General features: G+C 53.1%; 1 protein-coding gene across 1 annotated transcript; it reads right to left on the reverse strand.

Moving 5' to 3' along the window:
* Positions 1-224: 224 nt before the first annotated feature.
* LOC145340080 (hepatoma-derived growth factor-like) lies at positions 225-25,920 on the reverse strand. The gene is made up of 6 exons (XM_080184506.1): positions 25,803-25,920; positions 6,803-6,879; positions 5,915-6,053; positions 3,503-3,673; positions 3,022-3,225; positions 225-494 (listed from the first exon to the last, which is right to left on the reverse strand). Exons 1-6 carry the CDS (start codon positions 25,887-25,889, stop codon positions 474-476), a joined length of 699 nt encoding a protein of 232 aa, XP_080040632.1. The 5' UTR covers positions 25,890-25,920; the 3' UTR covers positions 225-473.

Here is a 25,920-nt window from a genome sequence, read left to right on the forward strand (position 1 = left end):
CTCCCGCAGCGCGGCGCTCCCTCGGCACCGACCCTCCCACAGTGCGGCGCTCCCTCGGCACCGACCCTCCCACAGTGCGGCGCTCCCTCAGCACCGACCCTCCCACAGTGCGGTGCTCCCTCGGCACCGACCCTCCCACAGTGCGGCGCTCCCTCGGCACTGACCCTCCCACAGTGCGGCGCTCCCTCAGGAGGGGTGGACAAGGAGAGAGATCTGACAAGGAGTGAAGCTAAATCTGTCATTTTGTTTTTAATTACCAGAAAAGTGAGCACACTGCCCGACATTGGTGTAAAAAGCCGCTACGAGCAAAGACAAATCTCTCCGTTCAAAATGAAAAATAAAATTCCTCAGCAGTTAGGGGAACGAGGAGGGGGAGGGGAGGTACTGGGGGGGGGGCGTGGGAGTGACTGGAGGGAGGGGAGGGGGATTACGCATCTGCAAAAGGCTGGTCTGGGCGTATTTGTTCCTTCGTCCTAAACAACTGCGGCCTCAGCCTGTGGGAGAGAGAGAGAGAGAGAAAACTGTGAGAATCACAACAGTGCAGAAGGAGGCCATTCAGCCCACTGCATCTTCCTGACAGGGCATCTTACCCAGGCCCTCTGCCCCCTCCCTTTCCCCTTATCCCACCATTTCCCATGGCCAATCCCCCTAACCTGCACATCTTTGGACACTAAGGGACAATTTAACATGGCCAATCCCCCTAACCTGCACATCTTTGGACACTAAGGGGCAATTTAGCATGGCCAATCCCCCTAACCTGCACATCTTTGGACACTAAGGGACAATTTAACATGGCCAATCCACCCTAACCTACACATCTTTGGACACTAAGGGACAATTTAGCATGGCCAATCCACCCTAACCTGCACATCTTTGGACACTAAGGGACAATTTAGCATGGCCGATCCCCCTAACCTACACATCTTTGGACACTAAGGGACAATTTAGCATGGCCAATCCACCCTAACCTACACATCTTTGGACACTAAGGGACAATTTAGCACGGCCAATCCACCTAACCTACACATCTTTGGACACTAAGGGACAATTTAGCACGGCCAATCCACCTAACCTACACATCTTTGGACACTAAGGGACAATCTAGCACGGCCAATCTACCTAACCTGAACATCTTTCAGACTGTGGGAGGAAACCGGAGCACCTGGAGGAAACCCACGCAGACACGGGGAGGATGTGCAGACTCTGCACAGACAGCGACATGAGCCGGGAATCGAACCCGGGTCCCTGGCGCTGCGAGGTAGCAGTGCTAACCCCACTGTGCCACTGACAAATAAAACCAACATTTCCTCCAGTGTTTGAGTGGTGCAAGAACCACTTGCACTTAAAAGGCACCTCGCCCTCACTGCCACCCCCCCCCCCCCAACCCAAAACCACCACCGCCAATCTGCTCGCCCCCGCAAACCACCACCACCAATCCACCCCCCACTCCCTGCCAGAGACAGGAGCGCAGTGCAACATTCAATCACACCGCATCAATGCCACCCGTATCGACACGTTAGTCCCTCTCCTCCTCCACAAGTCCCATTGTGTAAGATCAGAGAATTCCAGAGCTTAGGGCCCACCCCTTCCCCAGGCAGCTGAAGGCACAGCCCCCAATGGCGGAGCGATGGGAATCGGGGGATGCTCGAGAGGCCGGAATTGGAGGAACTCAGAGATCTCGGAGGGTTGTAGGGGCTGGAGGAGGTTACAGAGATAGGGAGGGGGTGTAGGGGGCTGGAGGAGGTTACAGAGATAGGGAGGGGGTGTAGGGGCTGGAGGAGGTTACAGAGATAGGGAGGGAGTGTAGGGGCTGGAGGAGGTTACAGAGATAGGGAGGGGGTGTAGGGGCTGGAGGAGGTTACAGAGATAGGGAGGGGGTGTAGGGGCTGGAGGAGGTTACAGAGATAGGGAGGGGGTGTAGGGGCTGGAGGAGGTTACAGAGAGAGGGAGGGGGTGTAGGGGCTGGAGGGGGTTACAGAGATAGGGAGGGGGTTACAGAGATAGGGAGGGGGTTACAGAGATAGGGAGGGGGTTACAGAGATAGGGAGGGGGTTACAGAGATAGGGAGGGGGTGTAGGGGCTGGAGGGGGTTACAGAGATAGGGAGGGGGTTACAGAGATAGGGAGGGGGTTACAGAGATAGGGAGGGGGTTACAGAGATAGGGAGGGGGTTACAGAGATAGGGAGGGGGTTACAGAGATAGGGAGGGGGTGTAGGGGCTGGAGGAGGTTACAGAGATAGGGAGGGGGTGTAGGGGGCTGGAGGGGGTTACAGAGATAGGGAGGGAGTGTAGGGGCTGGAGGAGGTTACAGAGATAGGGAGGGGGTGTAGGGGCTGGAGGAGGTTACAGAGATAGGGAGGGGGTGTAGGGGCTGGAGGAGGTTACAGAGATAGGGAGGGGGTGTAGGGGCTGGAGGAGGTTACAGAGATAGGGAGGGGGTGTAGGGGCTGGAGGAGGTTACAGAGATAGGGAGGGGGTGTAGGGGCTGGAGGGGGTTACAGAGATAGGGAGGGGGTTACAGAGATAGGGAGGGGGTGTAGGGGCTGGAGGGGGTTACAGAGATAGGGAGGGGGTTACAGAGATAGGGAGGGGGTTACAGAGATAGGGAGGGGGTTACAGAGATAGGGAGGGGGTGTAGGGGCTGGAGGAGGTTACAGAGATAGGGAGGGGGTGTAGGGGGCTGGAGGGGGTTACAGAGATAGGGAGGAGGTGTAGGAGGTGGAGGGGGTTACAGAGATAGGGAGGGGGTGTAGGAGGTGGAGGGGGTTACAGAGATAGGGAGGGGGTGTAGGAGGTGGAGGGGGTTACAGAGATAGGGAGGGGGTGTAGGGGGCTGGAGGAGGTCAGAGAGATACGGAGGGGTGTAGGGGGTACAGACATAGGGAGGGGGTTACAGACATAGGGAGGGGTGTAGGGGGCTGGCATAAGATGCCGAGATGGTTGGGGGGGGTGGGTCATGGGGGCTGGAAGAATTTACATGGATGGGGGGAGGCGGTGTTGAAAGGCGATGCTGTCACTCACCCCCTCGTCCTTTGTCTGAGGTTCCGTAGCATTGGCCACCTCTCTCTCTGTCTTCTCGCTGGGGGTCAGGATGGTCGCATTCTCCTTCTCCTCCTCGCCGTGCTGCCCCTCCTGGGCTGGGACAGGCTGAGATTCCTTTCCGGTGTCCTCAGCCCCGTCCTCTTGTTCCACCTCCTTGGAATCACAGGGTCGCTTTGGGCACACCTGGAAGACACAGAGAGAGAGACGGTCACACAGGGGGAAGAGACAGAGGCAAGAGACATCACTCACATGGCAACAGAGACCCCCCCCCGTACAGCCGTACGGACCCCTCAGCCCAGACTCGCCGGGGAGGGGGGGGTCCAGGATTAGGGAGTGTGAGCGGGCTCTCTGGGAAGCAGTGTAAGGTTGGGAATCAGTAACTCCGGCGACGTGTGGGGCTGCAGTGGGACCCGGTGCCCGTTCCGGCTCGCTGCCTGTCAGAGCGCAGGCGCCCACGTACCTTTGTCGGAGTCACCGACTTGCGCTTTGATCCAGTCTTCTCCAGCTTCTCCTTGTCCTTGGCTGGTTCATCGATAACCAGCTTCCCCTCCTCGTCACTGCTTCCATCAGCATTCTCCTTCTTCTCTCCGTCTCCCTCACCCTCCGACGAGCTTTGATGAGGTTCAGGAGCCTAGGCACAAAGGCCAAAGTTCAAACTTTATTTATTAGGGTCACAAGTAAGGGTTACATTAACACTGCAATGAAGTTACTGTGAAAATCCCCCTAGTCGCCACACTCCTGTTCGGGTACGCTGAGGAAGAATTTAGCACGGCCAATGCACCCTAACCAGCACGTCTTTCAGACTGCGGGAGGAAACCCACGCAGACACGGGGAGTACGTGCAGACTCCACGGAATCGAACCCGGGTCCCTGGCACTGTGAGGCAGCAATGCTAACCCACTGTGCCACCGTGCCAGGAAGACTGCATTTCACTCCTCTCCCCGAGTTACAGATCCCACTCCCGGAACGCTGTGGCCCAGTCACGGTGCACTGCTCCGACTCCACAGTCAGCAGGCGACAGGTTGCACTAACCAGTCCAGAAACAAGAGTACTGCCTGTCCAGTGAACCTTTACACACAGGGAGGTAACAGGGACAAGCGACCAAAAGCTCAGTCAAAGAGACTGCTCTTAAGGAACGTCTTAAAGGAGAGGAAAAAAGACCAGGACAGAGTGACAAAAGAGAGAGGGAGTGACAAAAGAGAGAGGGAGAGAGAGAGAAAAATGTAGAGAGCCAGATGGAGGTTTAGGGAGGGAATTCCAGAGCTTAGGGCCCCCCCCAGGCAGCTGAAGGCACGACCCCCAGTGCCGGAGCGATGGGGATTGGGGGATGCTCGAGAGGCCGAAATTGGAGGAACGCAGAGATCTCGGAGGGTTGTAGGGGCTGGAGGAGGTTACAGAGATAGGAAGGGGGTGTAGGGGCTGGAGGGGCTGGAGGAGGTTACAGAGATAGGGAGGGGGTGTAGGGGCTGGAGGGGGCTACAGAGATAGGGAGGGGGTGTAGGGGCTGGAGGGGGCTACAGAGATAGGGAGGGGGTGTAGGGGCTGGAGGAGGTTACAGAGATAGGGAGGGGGTGTAGGGGCTGGAGGAGGTTACAGAGATAGGGAGGGGGTGTAGGGGCTGGAGGGGGCTACAGAGATAGGGAGGGGGTGTCAGGGCTGGAGGAGGTTACACAGATAGAGAGGGATGGAGGAGGGTGCTGAGATAGGGAGGGGTGGAGGAGGGAGCTGAGATGGGGAGGTGTGGGCGTGTACTCGAAGGGATTTGAAAAGCTGGGTGACAGTTTATGAACAGAGGTGTTTCCGGAATGGGAGACAGTGTTGGCCAGCAGGCCGGGGGGGGGGGGAGATATGATTCAAAATGGCGTCAGAGCGAGGGGGTGTTTGGCAAGCTGTGCCCAGTATACCTTCTAACTCGCCCTTTTACTCTTGTTCTATGCTTCTAAAACTTCAACCTAACTCTTTGACTATGACTGTAACACTACATTCTGCACCCTCTCCTTCTTCATGAACAGTATGTTTTGTCTCTATCGCATGCAAGAAACAATACTTTTCCCTGTATCCCAATACATGTGACAAGAATAAATCAAATCAAATCCTCTTCCTTCTCCAGTCTGTGATATTAAAGAAAGGATATTATTAAACTAGAAAAAGTGCGGAAAAGATTTACTAGGATGCTACCAGGACTTGATGGATTGAGTTATAAGGAGAGGCTGGATAGACTGGGACTTTTTTCTCTGGAGTGTAGGAGGCTGAGGGGTGATCTTATACAGGTCTATAAAATAATGAGGGGCACAGATCAGCTAGACAGTCAATATCTTTTCCCAAAGGTAGGGGAGTCTAAAACTAGAGGGCAGAGGTTTAAGGTGAGAGGGGAGAGGGTCCAGAGGGGCAATTTTTTCACACACAGAGGGTGGTGAGTGTCTGGAACGAGCTGCCAGAGGCAGTAATAGAGGCGGGTACAATTTTGTCTTTTAAAAAGCATTTAGACAGTTACATGGGTACGATGGGTATAGAGGGCAAACGCAGGTAATTGGGACTAGCTTACGGGTTTAAAAACAGGGGCAGCGTGGACAAGTTGGGCCGAACATCCTGTAAACCTCTGTGACTCCATGACTACTCTATGAACGGTATGCTTTGCCCGTACAGCGTGCAAGAAACAATACCTTTCACTGTATGCTTAAGCGTGTGACAATAATAATTCAGATCAGATCAAAAGATAACCTCAGTGAAATACCAGATGGATGAAGGATTTGGGACGGGAAAAAAATCGTATTCGGAAATTGGAATGTCAGAATTAATGGAGACACGGACATTACAGGTTGAACACAGCGGGTGTACATACACACGCAGACACACATCGCCACCACACCAACCTGGTATCCCGACTTCTTCACTGTGGGATTATTCTCGATTTCCCACAGCCCCTCACTGAAACCTTTTCTTTTGTTTGGCTTTCCCAGCTTCTCCTTGGATTCCTCGTAGGGAAACAGGTCCTTGGGTCCCAGGAAGGCTCTGTGTGAGGGAGGGTAAGAACACAACATGTTCACTGAGGCTGAACCAGGGGCCTGGAAAGTTCCCCGACCCTCTCCCTGTGCAGGTCGAATACCTCTCTGTTCAAACTTAATCCTGACCACTGCAGCACAAACTCCTGCCCGACAGAGACACAATCAGTGCTGAGGGAGCACCGCACTGCGGGAGGGTCGGTGCTGAGGGAGCACTGCACTGCGGGAGGGTCGGTGCTGAGGGAGCACCGCACTGCGGGAGGGTCGGTGCTGAGGGAGCACCGCACTGCGGGAGGGTCGGTGCTGAGGGAGCACCGCACTGCGGGAGGGTCGGTGCTGAGGGAGCACCGCACTGCGGGAGGGTCGGTGCTGAGGGAGCGCCGCACTGTGGGAGGGTCGGTGCTGAGGGAGCGCCGCACTGTGGGAGGGTCGGTGCTGAGGGAGCGCCGCACTGTGGGAGGGTCGGTGCCGAGGGAGCGCCGCACTGCGGGAGGGTCGGTGCCGAGGGAGCGCCGCACTGTGGGAGGGTCAGTGCTGAGGGAGCGCCGGTGCTGAGGGAGCGCCGCACTGTGGGAGGGTCGGTGCCGAGGGAGCGCCGCACTGCGGGAGGGTCGGTGCTGAGGGAGCGCCGTACAGAACAGAGAGACGAAGAGCCGCAGCAAGACAGTGATAGACACACACATTGTGAGACAGACGCACAGCGAGGGAGATAGAGCACAGGAAATGGAGAACAGTGAGACACTGTAGTCCCTCACTTACGTTTCATGGGTGCCAAAGAAAAAGATGGGGTACTTGTTTGATGGCGATTTCACTGCCCCTTCAGGCAGTTCGTCAATCTGTGGATGCAAAGAAAGACAGGCTTGAGAAGGGAGTGTCACCCTGCTGTGCCAGTACAGACCACCCTCCCTAAGGTATGGTACAGACCACCCTCCTCTGCAACACAGTTCCCCCACCCATTCTCCAACCCACTCTGACACCCCCACACACCTGCACTCTCCTCACTCCTGTTAGAAGCAGCTGTAACCCTCACTCCCCTCTGTCGCTTCAAGCAGGCTCAACAGTGGGAGGTGACGGCCACTCAGCCCCTCAGGTCTGTTCTATCCCCCCATCAGACCGTAGCTGATCTGTTTCACATCCCAAGAACCCTCAATAGATTAGTGCAGCAATGGCAGACAAGAACATAACAAATGGAAGCAGGAATTGGCCACCAATCCCCATCATTCAGTATAACCATGGCTGATCTATGCTGGTCTTTTCTCTGTGCCATCTCCCCATAGCCTCTCTGTTCCTTGATCTAGCAAATACTTATCCAGCCTCCATCAATGGGTTCCTCCCACAGTGCAAAGATGTGTAAGTTAGGTGGATTAGCCATGTTAAATTGCCCTTTAATGTCCAAAGATCAAAGAATCCCTAAAGTGCAGGAGGAGACCATTCAGCCCATAAGTCTGCACTGGTCACAAACCCACCCAAGGCCCTATTCCCATAACACAAAGCATTTACCTACCTGGTTCCCCCTGATACTAAGGGGCAATTTGGCATGGCCAATCCACCCTAACCTGCACATCTTTGGACACTAAGGGGCAATTTAGCATGGCCAATTCACCTAACCCGCACATCTTTGGACTGTGGTAGGAAACCCATGCAGACACGAGGAGAACATGCAAACTCCACAAGGAGCTGTGAGGCAGCAGTACTAACCATGTGCCACCGTGGATGTGCAGGTTAGGGGGATTGGCCATGCTAAATTGCCCCTTACTGTCCAAAGATGTGCAGGTTCGGGTGGATTGGCCATGCTAATTCACAGGGTTAGGGTGGGGCAGGTTGGTTCTGGGTAAGGTGCTCTTTCGGAGAGTCAGTACAGATCTGATAGGCCGAATGTCATCTTTCTGCCCTGTAGGGACTCTATGATTCAAAGTATTGGAAAACAGGGGAGATTGAATGCCTAGCTTGACTGTCCAGCCTGAAGTGAGTAGGAAGGGTTAAGTTTCGTGGTGATGAAGGCATGGTTGAGGATTTCTGACTAGACTTAGGTGTTGGGGGCGGAGAGCAGTTTCCATAAGATGGAGGACATCTCGATGATGGCCAGCCCTGTGCTTGGACAGAAAGATGTATTCATTCAAAACAGGGGAGGCCAACTAGGAAAGTGAGGGCGAAGAGGGAGAGGAGAGACAGTGACAGAGTGGCAAGAGGCTAGCGTGCAGCATAAACACCAGCGGATGGGCCAAATGGCCTGTTTCTGTGCTGGACCTGTCAGTTGTCCCTGTTTTCCCGAGTTTACATGTAGACCCGAGAGGCTGTCCCTTGATCTTTGGCATTACACTTGAGCCCCACACTCTCCAGATTACAGGTTTGGGGTGGGTTGCACCTAGATTTCCTTGTTATTCCGTTCCTGGGGAGCCATCAACTGGTCCACAGAGCAGCCACTTAAAGGGGTTGTTCAGGCTGACTCTCTGCTCTCCGCCATGCTAACCATTAAGATCTAGGAGTACAATTAGGCCATTCAGCTCATCGAGTCTACCCCACCGTGGCTAGTAAGTTTCTCAGCCCCATTCTCCCGCCTTTCCCCCGCAAACTTTGATCCCCTTACCAATCAGGAACCTATCTATCTCTGTCTCAAAGACACTCAGTGACCCGGCCTCCTCTGCGGCAAAGAGTTCCCCAGATTCCCCCCTCTGAAGAAATTCCTCCTCATCTCTGTTTTAAAGGATTGTCCCTTTAGCCTGAGGCTGTGCCCTCTGGTTCTAGTTTTTCCAACTAGTGGAAACATCCTCTCCACGTCCACTCTATCCAGGGCCTCGCAGTATCCTGTAAGTTTCAATAAGATCCCCCACTCATCCTTCTAAACTCCAACGAGTACAGACCCAGAGTCCTCAACCCGTTCCTCATACAACAAGCTCTTCATTTCAGGGATCATTCTCGTAAATTTCCTCTGGACCCTCTCCAGGGGCCCCTGGAAACGTGTGTGTGTGTGTGTGTGTGTGTGTGTGTGTGTGTGTGGAGTGCAGAGTTCAGGCCTTCCATGGCCCATGGGCACTGCCAGGATTGGAGTACATCAGCCCCAAAAGGTCAATTTAATTGAAATACGTTTCCATTGGTGTTTTGCTCCTTGTCAATGTTCTCCTCAGAGGTTGTTAATTAGGTTATTAGTTCATCTGTTAATTGGTACAGTGAAAGAGCGTTTTATCAAATTCGCAAAGCTTTGATTCTTTGCGCTTCAGGGAATGTGGGCTCGTCCGCTCCTTATTACCCTGCACTGTTGCCTCGAGGCACCGGGGCCCGGGTTCGATTCCCAGCTTGGGTCACTGTCTGTGTGCAGTCTGCACGTTCTCACCCGTGTCTGCGTGGGTTTCCTCTCTGGTTTCCTCCCACAGTCTGAAAGACTGTGCTGGTTAGGGTGCATCAGCCGGGCTAAATCCTCCCTCAGTGTACTCAAACAGGCAGCAGAATGTGGCGACTGAGGGAATTTCACAGTAACTTCATTGCAGTGTTAGTGTAAACCTACTTGAGATAAGTAACTTGAACTTTATTACCCATCCCTGAGAGGGGGGGGGGAGTCACATGTAGGCCAGACTGGGTAAGAACAGCAGATTTCCTTCCCTAAAGGGGACATCAGTGAACCAGATGGGTTTTTTTTTATGGCAATCGATGATAGTTGTCACGGTCACTGTTACCAAGATTCGCTCTCAATCCCAGATTTTATGAATCAAATTTGAATTCCCACCTGTTCCCCGGGCTGGGGTTTGAACCCATGTCGTCATGTTCCCCCGTCCCTCTGAACCTGCACCTCCTTGGACACTAAGGGACAATTTGGTTTGGCCAAATGGCTAACCACTATGCCACCTCCTCCAGCCCCCTACAACCCTACCTATCTCTGTAACCTCCTCCAGTCCCCTACACCCCCTCCCTACCTCTGTAACTTCCTCCAGCCCCTACACCCCCCTCCCTATCTCTGTAACCTCCTCCAGCCCCTACACCCCCTCCCTATTTCTGTAACTTCCTCCAGCCCCCTACACCCCCTCCCTATCTCTGTAACTTCCTCCAGCCCCTACACCCCCCTCCCTACCTCTGTAACCTCCTCCAGCCCCTACACCCCCCTCCCTACCTCTGTAACTTCCTCCAGCCCCTACACCCCCCTCCCTATCTCTGTAACCTCCTCCAGCCCCCTACACCCCCTCCCTATCTCTGTAACCTCCTCCAGCCCCTACAACCCTCCAAGATCTCTGTGTTCCTCCAATTCCAGCCTCTCGAGCATCCCCCAATTCCCATCGCTCCGCCATTGGGGGCCGTGCCTTCAGCTGCCTGGGGGGAGCGCTAAGCTCTGAAATTCCCTCCCTAAACCTCTCCACCTCTCCCTCCATCTTTAACACGCTTCTTTACACTGACTTCAGTGACCAAGCATGAGGGAAACCTGTCCCCAATATCTTCTAATAAGAGCCTCAGTGGTGGAATTTGTTTGATAAATCTTCTGTAAGACACATCGGAATATTTCATTTGGTTAAGACGGGATGTAAACTCTTGTTGCTGACCTCCTCATACTGACAGAAATCTTGAGGGAGAGCTGCCCTAGACAGACAGACACAAACACAGACACACGTGCACAGAGACACACACACACACACACACACACACACAGAGACACACACCATCTGTCTTGGGCTTTGTGTACTTAGCATTACACAGCAGGGGATTACAGTCGGATGACGTTTGAGATCCGTCAGTCCTCTGGCAAAGGAGACATGGGATTAAACGGCCAAACGAGGTGAAGCGTTCAGCACCCACCCCAATGAGCAATGTCAATTCTCTCCGCGTAAACACTCCTCCGTCGTGCCTCCTTTCTCTTCACATAGTCACTCAAATCACCCACTGACTCTGTCTACACTTCCCGCTGCCTCGGGGAAAGCAGCCGGCATAATCAAGGACCCCCCCCCACACACCCCAGACATTCTCTCTTCCACCTTCTCCCATCGGGAAAAAGCTACAAAAGTCTGAGGTCACGTACCGACCAACTCAAGAACAGCTTCTTCCCTGCTGCTGTCAGACTTTTGAATGGACCTACCTCACATTAAGCTGATCTTTCTCTACACCCTCGCTATGACTGTAACACTACATTCTGCACCCTCTCCTTTCCTTCTCTATGAACGGTATGCTTTTGGCTGTATCGCGCACAAGAAACAATACTTTTCACTGTATCCCAATACACGTGACAATAATAAATCAAATCATTGTACTCTATGAACGGTATGCTTTGTCTGTACACCGTACAAGAAACAATACTTTTCACTGTATCCCAACACACGTGACAATAATAAATCAGATCAAAATATGAACTAGGAGCAAGAATAAGCCACTGGGCCCCTCGAGTCTGCTCCGCCATTCTATACAATCGTAGCTTAGTAGTGATAGGACACAGAGAGTGGTGACAGAAGGCTAGAGAGCACAGGTTTAAGGTGAGGGGAGAGATACAAAAGGGTCCAGAGGGGCAATTTTTTTCACACAGAGGGTGGTGAGTGTCTGGAACAAGCTGCCAGAGGTAGTAGTAGAGGTGGGTACAATTTTGTCTTTTAAAAAGCGTTTAGACAGTTACATGGGTACGATGGGTATAGAGGGATATGAGCCAAATGCAGGCAACTGGGATTAGCTTAGGGGTTAAAAACTGGGCGGTGTGGACAAGTTGGGCCAAAAGGCCTGTTTCCACGGGGAGGGCGAGATGGATCATAAGAGCAGGGAGGTTATAATGGAGCTGTACAAAACGCTGGTTAGGCCACAGCTAGAGTACTGTGGTCACACTACAGGAAGGATGTGATTGCAGTAGAGAGGATGCAGAGAAAGTAGTATTGGAATAGTATTGAATAGAACAGGAGTTGCATTGAACCTTAATTAGACCATACTGTTTGGAGTTACCGCGTGCAGATCTGATCCGCGTATTATTGAAAGGACAGAGAGGTGCTGGAAAAAGTGCAGAAAAAATACAGCACGGTGGTTAGCACTGCTGCCTCACAGCGCTAGGAACCTGGGTTTTGATTCCCAGCTTGGGTCACTGTCTGTGCAGAGTTTCTCCCCATGCCTGCGTGGGTTTCCTCCCAGACTCCAAAGATATGCGGGTTAGGGTGGATTGGCCATGCTAAATTGCCCCTTAGTGTCCAAAGATGTGCAGTTTAGGTGGATTGGCCATGCTAAATTGCCCCTTGGTGTCCCGGGATGCGTAGGTTAGAGGGTTTAGCGCAGTAAATATGTGGGGTGACGGGGATTGGGCTGGGGTGGGATTGTGGTCAGTGCAGACTCAATGGGCCAAATGGCACTGCAGGGATTCAAGATTCTCTGAAAAGAAGATTTGCAGGGATAATATCAGAACTGAGGTTAAAAGATGTGAGTACACTAGACAGGGTGCAGAGGAGATTGCCCAGAATGCTGCCTGGGCTGCAGCGCTTCAGCTACAAAGAGAGGCTGGTGAGCCTGGGGTTGTTCTCTTCACAGCAGAGAAGGCTGAGGGGAGACCTGATCGAGGTGTATAAGATTGACGGACACAGATAGGGTAAATAGGAAGAAAGTTTAACAGCAGGTTCAGTAACTCTCTGCAGGGGTCAGTAACCAGGGGGCGGTGATTTAAGGCCAGGGACAGGAGATTTAGGGGAGGGGGCTTTGAGGAGAATCTTTTTACCCAGAGGGTGGTGGGAATCGGGGACACGCTGCCTGAAGGGGTGGTAGAGGCGGGAACCCTCACAGCATTTAGATGGGTGCTTGAAACGGCGCAGCGAAAAGGCTACGGACAGAGTGCTGGAAAATGGGATTGGGATAGATAGGGGCTCGATGGCCAGCACGGATACGATGGGACAAAGGGCCTCTTTCTATGCTACTAAACACTATTACTAGCTGTTGTGATCTAGAAGGCGTTGTCTGAAAGGGCAGTGGAAGCAGATTCAATAGGAACTTTCGAAAGGGGAAGAGGGGATTGGAGAAACATATGGAGGGGGAGAATTTGGAGGGATATGGCAGGGATGTAGGGGAGGGGGTGAGGGAGAACAAGAGCAGAGACCGATATAAAACTTTGGTTAGGCCATACTTAAGAGTAATGTGTTCAATTCTGGGCACCACATTACAGGAAGGATGTGGAGGCTTTGGAGAGGGTGCAGAAGAGATTTGCTTCCTGGATTAGAGGATGTGGGTGATAAGGAGAGGCTGGACAAACTAGGGTTATTTTCTCTGGAGCGGCGAAGGCTGAGGGAAGACCTGATCTAAGTCGATAAAATTCTGAGAGGAGTAGATATAGGGTTGACAGTCAGAGTCATTTCCCCCCAGAGTTGACATGTCTAATTCTCAGGGCATGCACTTAAGCTGAACGGGGGCAAGGTTGAAGGAGATGTGAGGGGTAAGTTTTTTTACACAGTGTCTGGAACGCACTGCCAGGGGAGTGGTGGGGGCAGTTACGATAGGGGTGTTTAAGGAGCTTTTAGATAAATATGCAAGGAATAGAGGGATACGGAGCAAGGGCAGGCAGAAGGGATTAGTTTAATTTGGCCTCATGTGCAGCACAGCACGTTGGGCCAAAGGGCCTGTTTCTGGGCTGTACTGTTCTAGGTTCCAATTGGACAGATCTCTCAAAGAGGTGGCAAAGACAGGATGGGCTGATTTGCCTCCTGTGGGATGCTACTCTGTCATGTTCCATGGGGGAAGGTTTGAAATTAAACACTGACTCTGTGGGAGGCAGTGAACTGTGGGAAGCAAGGCTTCATCCAAAACTCGATAAATGTACAGTTGTGAGCCCGGCTGTACAATGTGCACAGGCGGGGAGGAGCCCCCAGGCAGCTTTCTAATCTCAAAGACCAGAACTGAGAGATTATAAACACCAGGAAAAGCTGAACAGGCCGGGGTGGGGGATGGAGGAGATTACAGAGATAGGGAGGGGGTGTAGGGGCCGGAGGAGATTACAGAGATGGAGGGGTGTAGGGGGCTGGAGGAGATTACAGAGATAGGGAAGGGGTGTAGGGGAGGGAGGAGGTTACAGAGATAGGGAGGGGGTCTAGGGGCTGGAGGAGGTTCCAGAGATAGGGAGAGGGGTGTAGGGGGCTGGAGTGGGGTTTCAGAGATAGGGAGGGGGTGTAGGGGCTGGAGGAGGTTTCAGAGATAGGGAGGGGCGTGTAGGGGCTGAGGGAGATTACAGAGATAGGAGGGTGTAGGGGGCTGGAGAAGATTATAGTGATAGGGAGATGGTACACACACACACACTTATCATCATCATTACCAGAAAGTCAATAAAAATCGATAGTTGTCAGGTTTAAAGTTGATTGGCACAGCACTGTCTGCTGTGCTGGGGACTTCTCCCTGTCCCTGTATTAATCCTGAACTCCTAACCCCGTTTCACCGGATAACCTCCGATTTTAACTCTGCCCACCCCTTTAATAAAGATAAAGGGGAGGCGGTTTAGAACGGAGTTGAGGAGGAACTTCTTCACTCAAAGGGTGGTGAATCTCTGGAATTCTCTGCCCGTTGAAGTGGTGGAGGCTGCCTCGCTAAATATTTTTAAGAAGCGGGTTGATGGGTTCTTGATAAGAGAGGGGATTAAGGGTTATGGGGAGAGGGCGGGAAAGTGGAACTGAGCCACAACAGATCAGCCATGATCTTATTGAATGGCGGGGCAGGCTCGAAGGGCTAGATGGCCTACTCCTGCTCCTATTTCTTATGTTCTTAATCCGGCGGCTCTGAGACTGACAGGTTATTCCCTCCCAGAGAGACAAACAACAGCTCCAGATATCTGATGTCTGAACAGCTGGCAGTCACTCCCGCAGCCCAGCACAATTCTGCTTATAGACTTGAACAATTCACCATTCACACCATTCCATAACCCTTCACCAATAAACCTTCGACTTTGATAAGGCAGCTCTTAACATAACGCTCGAGTAGAATCAATATTACACCCTCCCAACCAAAGGTTACTTCCAAGGATCAAATTCAGCTGTTTACTTTTAAAATATTCCCAGCTCTTCACTTCCTGTCAATGTGCTCATATCAGTGACTGCCAAGTCGGTAACACTCTCTCGTTGCCTGTCTCTCATTCACCCTCTTTCCCCTCGCTCACCCTCTTCCCCCCCATCCCCTTCCTCCTCTCTTGCTCACCCTCTTCCCCACCCTCGCTCTCTCTCCCTCTGCCCCTACTTGCCCTCTGGCCCCCACTCTCCCTCTGCAAACCCCACTCTCCCTCTGACACACGCCCCACTCTCCCTCTGAGCCCACCCCCCCCCACACTCCTTCTGACACAACCCCCACTCTCCTGTTTGAGTTTGAGTTCCACTCCAGAAAATTGAACGAAAAATGTAGATCAACACTTACAACGACAGAATAAAGGGAGCGCCACACTGTGGGAGGGTCGGCACTGAGAGAGCGCCGCGCTGTGGGAGGGTCGGCGCTGAGGGAGCGCCGCACTGTGGGAGGGTCGGCGCTGAGGGAGCGCCGCACTGTGGGAGGGTCGGCGCTGAGAGAGCGCCGCGCTGTGGGAGGGTCGGCGCTGAGGGAGCGCCGCACTGTGGGAGGGTCGGCGCTGAGGGAGCGCCGCACTGTGGGAGGGTCGGCACTGAAGGAGCGCCGCACTGTGGGAGGGTCGGCACTGAAGGAGTGCCACACTGTGGGAGGGTTGGCGCTGAGGGAACACCGCGCTGTGGGAGGGTCGGCGCTGTGGGAGGGTCGGCGCTGAGGGAACGCCGCGCTGTGGGAGGGTCGGTGCTGAGGGAACACTACGCTATGGGAGGGTTGGCGCTGAGGGAGCGCCGCACTGTGGGAGGCTCAGTGCTGAGGGAGTGCCGCACTGTGGGAGGCTCAGTGCTGAGGGAGTGCCGCACTGTGGGAGGCTCAATGCTGAGGGAGCGCCGCACTGTGGGAGGCTCAGTGCTGAGGGAGTGCCGCACTGACGGAGCGCCACACTGAGGGATCTTACTATGAACAAGTTTGGCTGCCACAGCACCTCCACTGCAAGCACAAGCATATTTCAGACAGTACATCATTGGCTATTGAGTATTTTGGTAGTTCTGAGAGAGGCTGTGGAAATTATATTACTCTGCGAGGGGGTTTTCACAGTAGTTTGACTGCAGTGTTAATATAAGCCTACTCATGACAATATTAAATAAAGTTTAAAAAGCAGTGGTGAGGTCACATCACAACAACCCGTCACTGGGCCAGGATAAAACAGCTGGAGACATGAAACTCCAGTCGGATAAGCCAGGAATCCACCCTGAACTCCCAGGCCCCCAGCTCTCACATTCCCAGAACAAGCCCATTCACAGCCTAGTGTAAAAGCAACATTGGAATCTCTCTCTCCAACTCATTCAAAAAATCCTTCACAGCCCCATACATATCCCATCAATGGCTCCCTCCGTCTCGCTCACTCCCTCGCTCTCGCACTCTCTCTCCCCCCACCTCCACACACAGTCACACACTCTGAGACACGCACTCACACACTCACTCGTGATTTGCCAGTTTGCTCTGTAATTTAGCATGGGTATTCTCTAAATAAAATCCTTGCTAAAAGTGCGCGAGAGAAAGTGTGACAGAGACAGCAGAGAGAGAAAGCGAGAAAGACAGCAAGAGTGGGATGAGGAGGGGGAAAGGGGAGCAAGAGGGGGAAAGGGAGGGGGCGGCGCGAGGGGGTGGGCAGCGGGCGAAGGGAGGGGGCAGGCGGCGGGTGGGCAGGAGGGGGCAGGCGGCGGGCAGGGAGGCGGGCAGCGGGCAGCAGGCAGCAGGGGGCGGGCAGCGGGCAGCAGGGGGCGGGCAGCGGGAGGAGGTGGGGGAAGGAGAGGGGGGAGGGGAGGGGGGAAGGGAATGGGAAGGGGAGGGGTGAATAGGAGGGTGGAGGGGAGTGACGAGCAGGAAGGGTAGGGGAGGGCTAGAGATAGGGGCGAGGGGGGCGTCAGGCTGGGTGGGAGGGCTGGGGATGGGGGCAGGGGTGGGAGGGCTTGGAGGGATGGGGGCAAAGGGGGAGGAACACGGTGGGCGGGGGGGGGAAAATCGCCCAGGGGTGGGAGAGCTGGTGTTGCGGGAGGGGGGAGGGACAAGGGGGGAGGAACATGGGGGCAGCGCAGTGGCAGGAAGAGCACCAGGGGAAGAGCGCAAGTGGGCGAGAGCACAAGAGGCAAAGAGAAAGAAAGAGAGAGAGAGAGCCAGGCAAGATTCCTGACAAAGGACTGGGGAAGTTAGGTGAGGAGAGGTTGAATTGAACTGTGATGCCTCTCCAGCCAAATAGCCCAGACTTCTTGAAGGGAAAAAAAGCAAGGTCTAATCAGGAGCTGAGTGCAGTCCGAGGACTCGACTTGTCAATATGGGCCTCCAGAAGGTTTGTCTCCCTGCCGAAGTTTGGGAAGCAGAGTCTCCTGCCAGCCAGTTCCCCCCTCCACTCACCCCTGATAACGCAAAGGGTGGGGCTGGCAGTGGAAGTGGGGCCGGAGATAAAAAGGCAGTTCACTGCTCTCTCGCAGGGAACTCACTGCAAATCTAATACTCTGATGCAGAGAAAGCACGTCATCCATTCCCCATTAGAAACTCCTTCACACCAACACACCTTACCTAACACCACACAACTCACCACCCCCCTGCACCACACAGGACTCACCCCCCCCCCACACCACACAGGACTCACCACCCTCCCCCCTCCCCAAGGCACCACACAGGACTCACCCCCCACCCCGCACCACACAGGACTCAACCCCCCCCCTCCCCAAGCACCACACAGGACTCCCCCCCCCCACCCCCCACCCAGGCACCACACAGGACTCACCGCCGCCCCCCCCCCCCCACAGGACTCAACCACCCCCCCCCCACACCACATAGGACTCAACCCCCCCCAACCCCCCACACCACACAGGACTCAACCCCCCCCCCGCACCACACAGAACTCAACCCCTACCCCTGCTGCAAGCTGCAGGCAGCTGACTGGATATTTTAATCCCAAACATCAGCCTGTCCCTGGACCCCCTCCCACTGGGGTGAGCTATCAGGAGGAGGCCATTCAGCCTCTCAAGCCTGTTAAAAGACACACAAGTTAGGAGGAATAGGCCACTTGGCCCCTGTTCTGTCTTTCATACAAACTGGAAGCAGGATGAGGCCATTCGGGCCTTCCCCTGCCATTCATTTTGATCACGGCTGATCATCAAATGCAATATCCTGATTTCCCTCTTCTCCCCATCTCCCTCGATCCCTTTAGCCCCAAGAACTATATCCAATTTCTTGAAACCACACAACGTTTTGGCCTCAACTACCTTCTGTGGGAGTGAATTCCACACATTCACCATCCTCTGGGTGAAGAAATTTCTCTTAAAAGGTTTACCCCTTATCCTCAAACTATGACCCCCGAGTTCTGGACTCCCCTACCATCGGGAACATTTTTTCTGAATCTACCCTGTCTAACCCTGTTAGAATTTTATAAGTTTCTATGAGATCCCCTATGAACGGTATGCTTTGTCTGTATAGTGCGCAAGAAACAATACTTTTCACTGTATCCCAATACATGTGACAATAATAAATCAAATCTATGTACTCTATGAACGGTATGCTTTGTCTGTATAGCGCGCAAGAAACAATACTTTTCACTGTATTCCAATACATGTGACAATAATAAATCAGATCAAATTACCAGCGCCCAATACAATTGCAGCAAAACATCCCTATCCCTATATTCAAATCTTCAATAAGATCGCGGCTGATCCGACTGTAACCTTCAACCCACATTCCTGACAACCCCTGATAACCTTTCACCCCCTTGTCGATCGAGAATCTATCTACCCCCACCTGAAAAAATAGTCACCGGCCCTGCCCCAACTGCCCTCTCGGCCCTGCTGTTCAAATCAAAGCATGGTCCATTGCATAGAGTCATAAAGGTTTACAGCATGGAAACAGGCCCTTTGGCCCAACTTGTCCAGGCTACCCAGTTTTTAACCACTAAGCTAGTCCCAGTTGCCTGCATTTGGCCCATGTTCCGCTTTGTGCAGGTTAGGGCGGATTGGCCATGCTGAATTGCCCTTGTGTCCAAAGATGTGCAGGTTAGGGCGGATTGGCCATGCTGAATTGCCCCTTGTGTCCAAAGATGTGCAGGTTAGGTGGATTGGTCATGCTGAATTGCCCCTTGTGTCCAAAGATGTGCAGGTTAGGTGGATTGGCCATGCTAAATTGTCCCTTAGCATCCAAAGATGTGTAAGTTAGGCGGATTGGCTGTGCTAAATTGCCCCTGAGTGTCAAGGGGATTCGCTAGGGTAAATGCATGGGGGTTAGGGGGATAGGGCCTGGGTGGGATGGTTGTGGGTGCAGACTCCATGGGCTGAATGGCCTCCCTTTGCACTATAAGTTTCTATGATTCCATAATCACAAGCGGGGGTTTGGATGGAGTGAATAAGGAGCAAGTGCTTCTCACTGGCAGGAGGGTGGGTAGCCAGAGGGGAACAGATTGAAGGGGATTGGTAAAACAACGTTGCGTGTGTGTGTGTGTGTGTAAAAAACTGAGTCAATTTTGATTGCAACTCAGCAAGTTGTTGTGATCTGGAAGGCGTTGCTCATAAGGGAGCTGATTCAACAGGAACTTTCAAAAGAGCGCTTTGTAGGGATAAGGGGAAGAGACGGAGTGGGCAGGGGGGGAATAACTGGATAATTCTTCCAAAGAATCAGCACAGGCATTATCTGGTGAAAGATGTTCTTGCTAGAGAGGGAGAGCAGTGAAGGTTTACCAGACTGATTCCTGGGATGGCGGGACTGACGTATGGGAAAGATTGAGAAAGATTGAGAAAAGTGTGTGTGTGTGTGTAAGAAATCTCATCCAAACCTTTAAAACTCTGAATAGAACTGAACAGGGAAGACACAGGGAGGATGTTTCCGATGGTGGGGTGTCCAAAACCAAGGGTTACAGTCGTGAAGTGGCAGGGTAGACCATTTAGGACTGAGGCGAGGAGAAATTTCTTCACCCGATGAGAGGTGAATCTGTGGAATTCGCTATCACAGGAAGTAGTTGAAGACAAAACTATATGTGACTTCAAGAAGCAGTTAGAAGTGGCATTTGGGGCTAAAGGGATCGAGGGATATGAAGGGGAAGGGGGCGATCAGGCTATTCATAGAATTCCTACAGTGCAGAAAGAGCCATTCGGCCCATCGAGTCTGCATCGACAACAATCCACCCAGGCCCCATCCCTGTGCCCTCACATATTTACCCTGCCAATCCCCCTGTCATTAAGGAACAATTTAGCACAGCCAAACCACCTAACCTGCACATCTTTGGGACTGTGGGAGGAAACGGAGCACCCGAGGAAACCCCCACACAGACACGGGGAGAATGTGCAGACTCCACACAGACAGTGACCCGAACCGGGAATCAAACCCAGGTCCCTGACGCTGTGAGGCAGCAGTGCCAACCCACCGTGTCGCCCCTGTTGAGTTGGATGATCAGCCATGATCATAATGAATGGGGGAGCAGGCTATAAGGGCCGAATGGCCTCCTCCTGCTTCTATTATCTATGTTTCTATAATGGGTTTGAACAGACTCAGTGTTTGGCTAAGTCTATAGCTCTAGAAGTCTTCGCCCCAGTCTAAATCTAAAGTAAAGTTTTATTTATTAGTGTCACAAGTAGGCTTTACATTAACACTGCAATCAAGTTACTGCGAAAATCCCCTAGTCGCCACACTCCGGCACCTGTTTGGGTACACTAAGGGAGAATTTAGCACGGCCAACACACCCTAACCAGCACGTCTTTCGGAACTGTGGGAGAAAGCCGGAGCACCTGGAGGAAACCCGCGCAGATACGGGGAGAATGTGCAGACTCCACACAGTGACCCAAGCCGGGAATCGAACCCGGGTCCCTGGCGCTGTGAGGGCAGCAGTGCTAACCCATCGTACCGTCCAAATCTCTATCTGGGCGTGGATTTTCAGAAGGACATGTGAATATTCCCCAGCCCAATCAAATCCAAAACAGATTTCACAAATGTTACCATTATTCAGAAAGTGCCGACAAGGCGTTGTTAAGATGGAAATGGGAGAATGTCTTCATGGCAAAGAACCTTGTTGAAGCTTACAGTTAACCATTCTGTTCACCACAAGTAACCCCCAGCCTCTGTTTCTGGACTTTTAAATCCCAATTAATTACAGCAGCAACATAATCCACGTGGATTACACTCACTTTAGTCTCAGATGTTCTTACATTTATTTATGTAGGCGTCGCTGGCCGAGCCAAGTTTTATCACCCATCCCTAACTGCCCCCTGAGGTGGTGATTGAGCTGCCTACGTGAACCTGCCACAGACCCATGTGGTGTCAGTACAATCACAGCACTGTCAAGGAGGGAGTTCCGGGATTTTGACCCCAGCCACAGTGAAGAACGGCCGATATATTTTCCCAGTTGGGGTGGCGAGTGGCTCGGAGGGGGGAACTTGCAGGTGGTGGTGTTCCCCATGTGTCTGCTCCCCCCCACCTTGTCCTTCTAGATGGTAGAGGTGGTGGGTTTGGAAGGTGCTGTTGAAGGGAGCCTTGGCGAGTCGCTGTGGTGCATCTTGTAGATGGTACACAGGGCTGTGTCGGTGGTGGAGGGAGTGAATGTTTGTGGTTAGCCTGTCGACCGAGTGGGGTTGCTTTGTCCTGGATGTGTGTTGAGCTTCTTGAGTGTTGTTGGAGCCGCACTCATCCAGCAAATGGGGAGTGTTCCATCACACTCCTGACTTGTGTCTTTGTAGATCGTGGACAGCCTTTGGGGAGTCAGGAGGTGAGTTACTCTCCACAGGACTCCCGGCCTCTGAGCTGCTCTGGGAGCCACAGTATTTATATGGCTGGGTCCAGTTCAACTTCTTGTCAGTGGTAACCCCCAGGATGTTGATGCCCATTGACGGGGCGATGGTTAGATTCTCTCTTGTAGGAGATGGTCATTCGTGCCACACAAGCAGGCAATGTTATCTGTCACTTGTCAGCTCAAGCCTGGATACTGTCCAGGTCTTGCCGTATTTGAACATGGACTGTTTCAGTATCTGAGGAATCGCGAATGGTGCTGAACATTGGGTTTGTGACAGAGGGAAGGTCATTGATGAAGCAGCTGAAGATGGTTGGGCCCAGGACACTATCCTGAGGGACTCTTGCGGAGATGTCCTGGAGCTGAGATGACTGACCCTCCTCAACCATCTTCCTTTGTGCCAGGTATAACTCCAACCAGTGGAGAGTTTGCCCCCTGATACCCATTGGCTCCAGTTTTGCCAGGGGTCCTTGATGCCACAATCGGTCGAATGAGGCCTTGATGTCAAGGGCTGTCGCCCTTACCTCACCTCTGGAACTCAGCCCCTCTGAACCAAGGCTGTAATGAGGTCAGGAGCTGAGTGACCCTGGCGAAACCCAAACTGGGCATCACTGAGCAGGTTATTGCTGAGCAGGTGCTGCTTGATAGCACTGTCGATGACCCCTTCCATCACTTTACTGATGATTGAGAATAGACTGATGGGGCAGTAATTGTCCAGGTTGCGTATGTTCTGTTTGTCGTGTACAGGACATGCCTGGGCAATTTTCCACATTGCCAGAATGATGCCAGTTGTAGCTGTACTGGAAGAGCTTGGCCAGGGGTGCAGACAGCAAGTTCTGGAACACAAGTCTTCAGTACTATTGCTGGAATGTTATCAGAGTCTATTGCCTTTGCAATATCCAGTGCCTCCAATCCTTTCTTGATATCATGTAGAGTGAATCGAATTGGCTGAAGACTGACATCTGCAATGCTGGGGATTTCTGGGGGAGGCTGAGATGGACCATCCACTCGGCACTTAGAATCGCTATAATGCAGAAGGAGGCCATTTGGCCCCCGTCAAGTCTGCATCAACTCTTTGCCAGAGCATCTTATCCAGGCCGACCCCCATAACCTGCACACCTTTGAACATGATGTGGAGATGCCGGCGTTGGATTGGGGTAATCACAGTAAGAAGTCTCAAAACACCAAGTTAAAGTCCAACAGGTTTATTTGATCGCAAAAGCCACTAGCTTTCGGAGCACTGCTCCTTCTTAACTCTTAACTTCATAACTCCCACTTACCTGATGAAGGAATAGCCCTCCGAAAGCTAATGGCTTTTGCTACCTAATAAACCTGTTGGACTTTAACCTGGTGCTATGAGACTTCTTACCATCTCTGAACACTCAGGGACAATTTAGCATGGCCAATCCATCTAACCTGCACATCTTTGGACTGTGGGAGGCAACCGGAGCATCCAGAGGAAACCCACGTGGACACAGGGAGAACGGTCGGACTCCACGTAGACAGTGACCAGAGGCCGGAATCGAACCTGGCTCCCTGGAGCTGTGAGATGGCAATGTTAACCCACTGTGCCAGCCTTCTGGCTGAAGAGTGTTGCAAGTACTCCAGATCTGCATTTTGCACTGAGGTGCTGGGCTCCCACACATCATGCAATTAAAGCTCACACTTGCTGCTAGGGTCTGTAAGGCTTCCCAGTAATCACTACTCTGCCTTCCGTGGCCCCTTGGGTTGACTGTGCCGCACCCATTCCCCCCACCACCGCAGCTCCACAAGTAACCTCCCCATTGTAAAGTCCACAAAGGGGCAGACCATCCCCCAACGATACAACACAAAGGGATGATACCTCACCACACCCCCACGCTGGTCACCTCTGAACCCCACTGTTAACCCCTGACTCTCACACACTTGACCCCTGACCCCCCAACACAGTTGACTCCTGACTGCACACATACAAAACACACAGTTGACACGATTCCCACAGCTGACCCGACACACACACTGAACTCTGATTTCCCCCCACCCCCCCATCACACACACAGTCGACCTGATTCCCACAGTTGATCCCTGATACACAGATTGATCCATCATCCTCCCACACAGTTGACCCATCATCCTCCCACACAGTTGACCCATCATCCCCCCACACACCTGATCCCTGACCTCTCCCACACAAACACAGTTGACCTGATTCCCATAGTTGACTGCTAACACACACATTGAACCCAAATTCCACCCCCCCCAACATAGCTAACCTCTGATCTCCATAGTTGGCCCCGAATCTCCTGCCGTTGAACCACCATACTGTTGACCCCGACCACCCCCCCCACACACAGTTGACCCCCTATACACTTGACCCCTGACCCCCCACACAGTTGACCTGATACCCATAATTGACCCCTGACCACCCCCCCACATAGTTGATCCCTGACCTTCCCCGCACAGTTGAACCCTGAACCCCCCCCCATACAGTTGACCTGATTCCCATAGTTGACCCCGACCACCAATTCCCGCGCCCCCCCCCAACACACACATATTGATTGGCTCCTGAAGCCCACACATTGACCCCTGACCCCACACAGTTGACCTCTGATCCCCATAGTTGACCCCTGACCAACTCCCCCACACAGATGAGCCCTGACCCCACACACCTGACCCCTGACCACCACAGTTGAACCCTGACCCCCTACACACTTGACCACTGACCCACTACATACATAAGAAATAGGAGCAGGAGTAGGCCGTCTAGCCCTTTGAGCTTGCCCTGCCATTCAATAAGATCACAGCTGATCTGAAGTGGATCAGTTCCACTTTCCCGCTTTCTCCCCATAACCCTTAATTCCCTTGTCTATCAGAAACCTATCTACCCGTGACTTAAATATATTCAGCGAGGTAGCCTCCACCACTTCAACGGTCAGAGAATTCCAGAGATTCACCACCCTTATTTTTTTTTGCAGATTCTGCTGGGAGCAGAGGCAATCAAGAGACCTGCCTTGGTGCACCAGTGTTTTGCCAAAGGTTTTTCAAATGCATTGAAGTAAAAAAACAGCATTCCAACCCTTACTTCTCACATGGTTACACCCTTCCCAACACTTGTATGTCTGATCTATGCCACAGCACGCTACTTCATGCCCTGTACTCATCCCCATTCCATCTCAGACCCTCCATGCCAACATATAACTCTCTGCCCATCCTATGGCTCTTTGTAGCCCTATGCCAGATAATTTTCAACTTGGTGCAATTTATGCCCAGCGACCCACCACCTTAGCTATGGCACATGACCCCTGACCCCCCCTCCACACAGCTGACCTCTGATCCCCATAGCTGAACACTGACCAACTCCCCCACACAGTTGAACCCTGACCCCTGACACACTTGATCCCTGACCTGCCACAGTTGACCCCTGACCCCCTCACATTTGAACCCTGACCCCCTATACACATGACCCCTGACCCCCCCACACAGTTGAACCCTGACCCACATGACCCCTGACCCCCCCCTCAACACAGTTGACCTCTGATCCCCATAGCTGAACACTGACCAACTCCCCCACACAGTTGAACCCTGACCCCTGACACACTTGATCCCTGACCTGCCACAGTTGACCGCTGACCCCCTCACATTTGAACCCTGATCCCCTACACACATGACCCCTGACCCCCCCACACACAGTTGAACCCTGACCCACTACACACATGACCCCTGACACCGCCCCCCCCCACACAGTTGACCTCTGAGCCCCATAGTTGCACCCTGACCAACTCCCCCACACAGCCGACCTCCGATCCCTTACACAAGTGACCCCTGACCTCCCACACAGTTGAACCCTGACCCCCTACACACATGACCCCTGACCCCCACACAGTTGACCTGATTCTCACAGTTGACCCCTGACCCCCCCATCCACACACACACACACACACACACACACATTGAACGCCCCCCTCCCCCCCAGTTGCCCCCTGATCCCCCCTCTCCCCCCAGTTGCCCTCCTCCTTCCCTCTCCCTCCCCCTCTCCCTCCTTACCCGGGCGGGCCAGTGCGGGTAGCCTTTCATCTTGGCGAAGACCAGGTCCCCGGCCTTGTAATCCTTGTGGCGGTTGATCCTGGACATGGCGGCGCGCGGGGCTAGAGGGGGGGAGGGG

This window comes from Carcharhinus amblyrhynchos, unplaced genomic scaffold (assembly GCF_965287045.1).
Source record: "Carcharhinus amblyrhynchos unplaced genomic scaffold, sCarAmb.v2.hapA scaffold_764, whole genome shotgun sequence".
Classification (NCBI taxonomy): domain Eukaryota; kingdom Metazoa; phylum Chordata; class Chondrichthyes; order Carcharhiniformes; family Carcharhinidae; genus Carcharhinus; species Carcharhinus amblyrhynchos.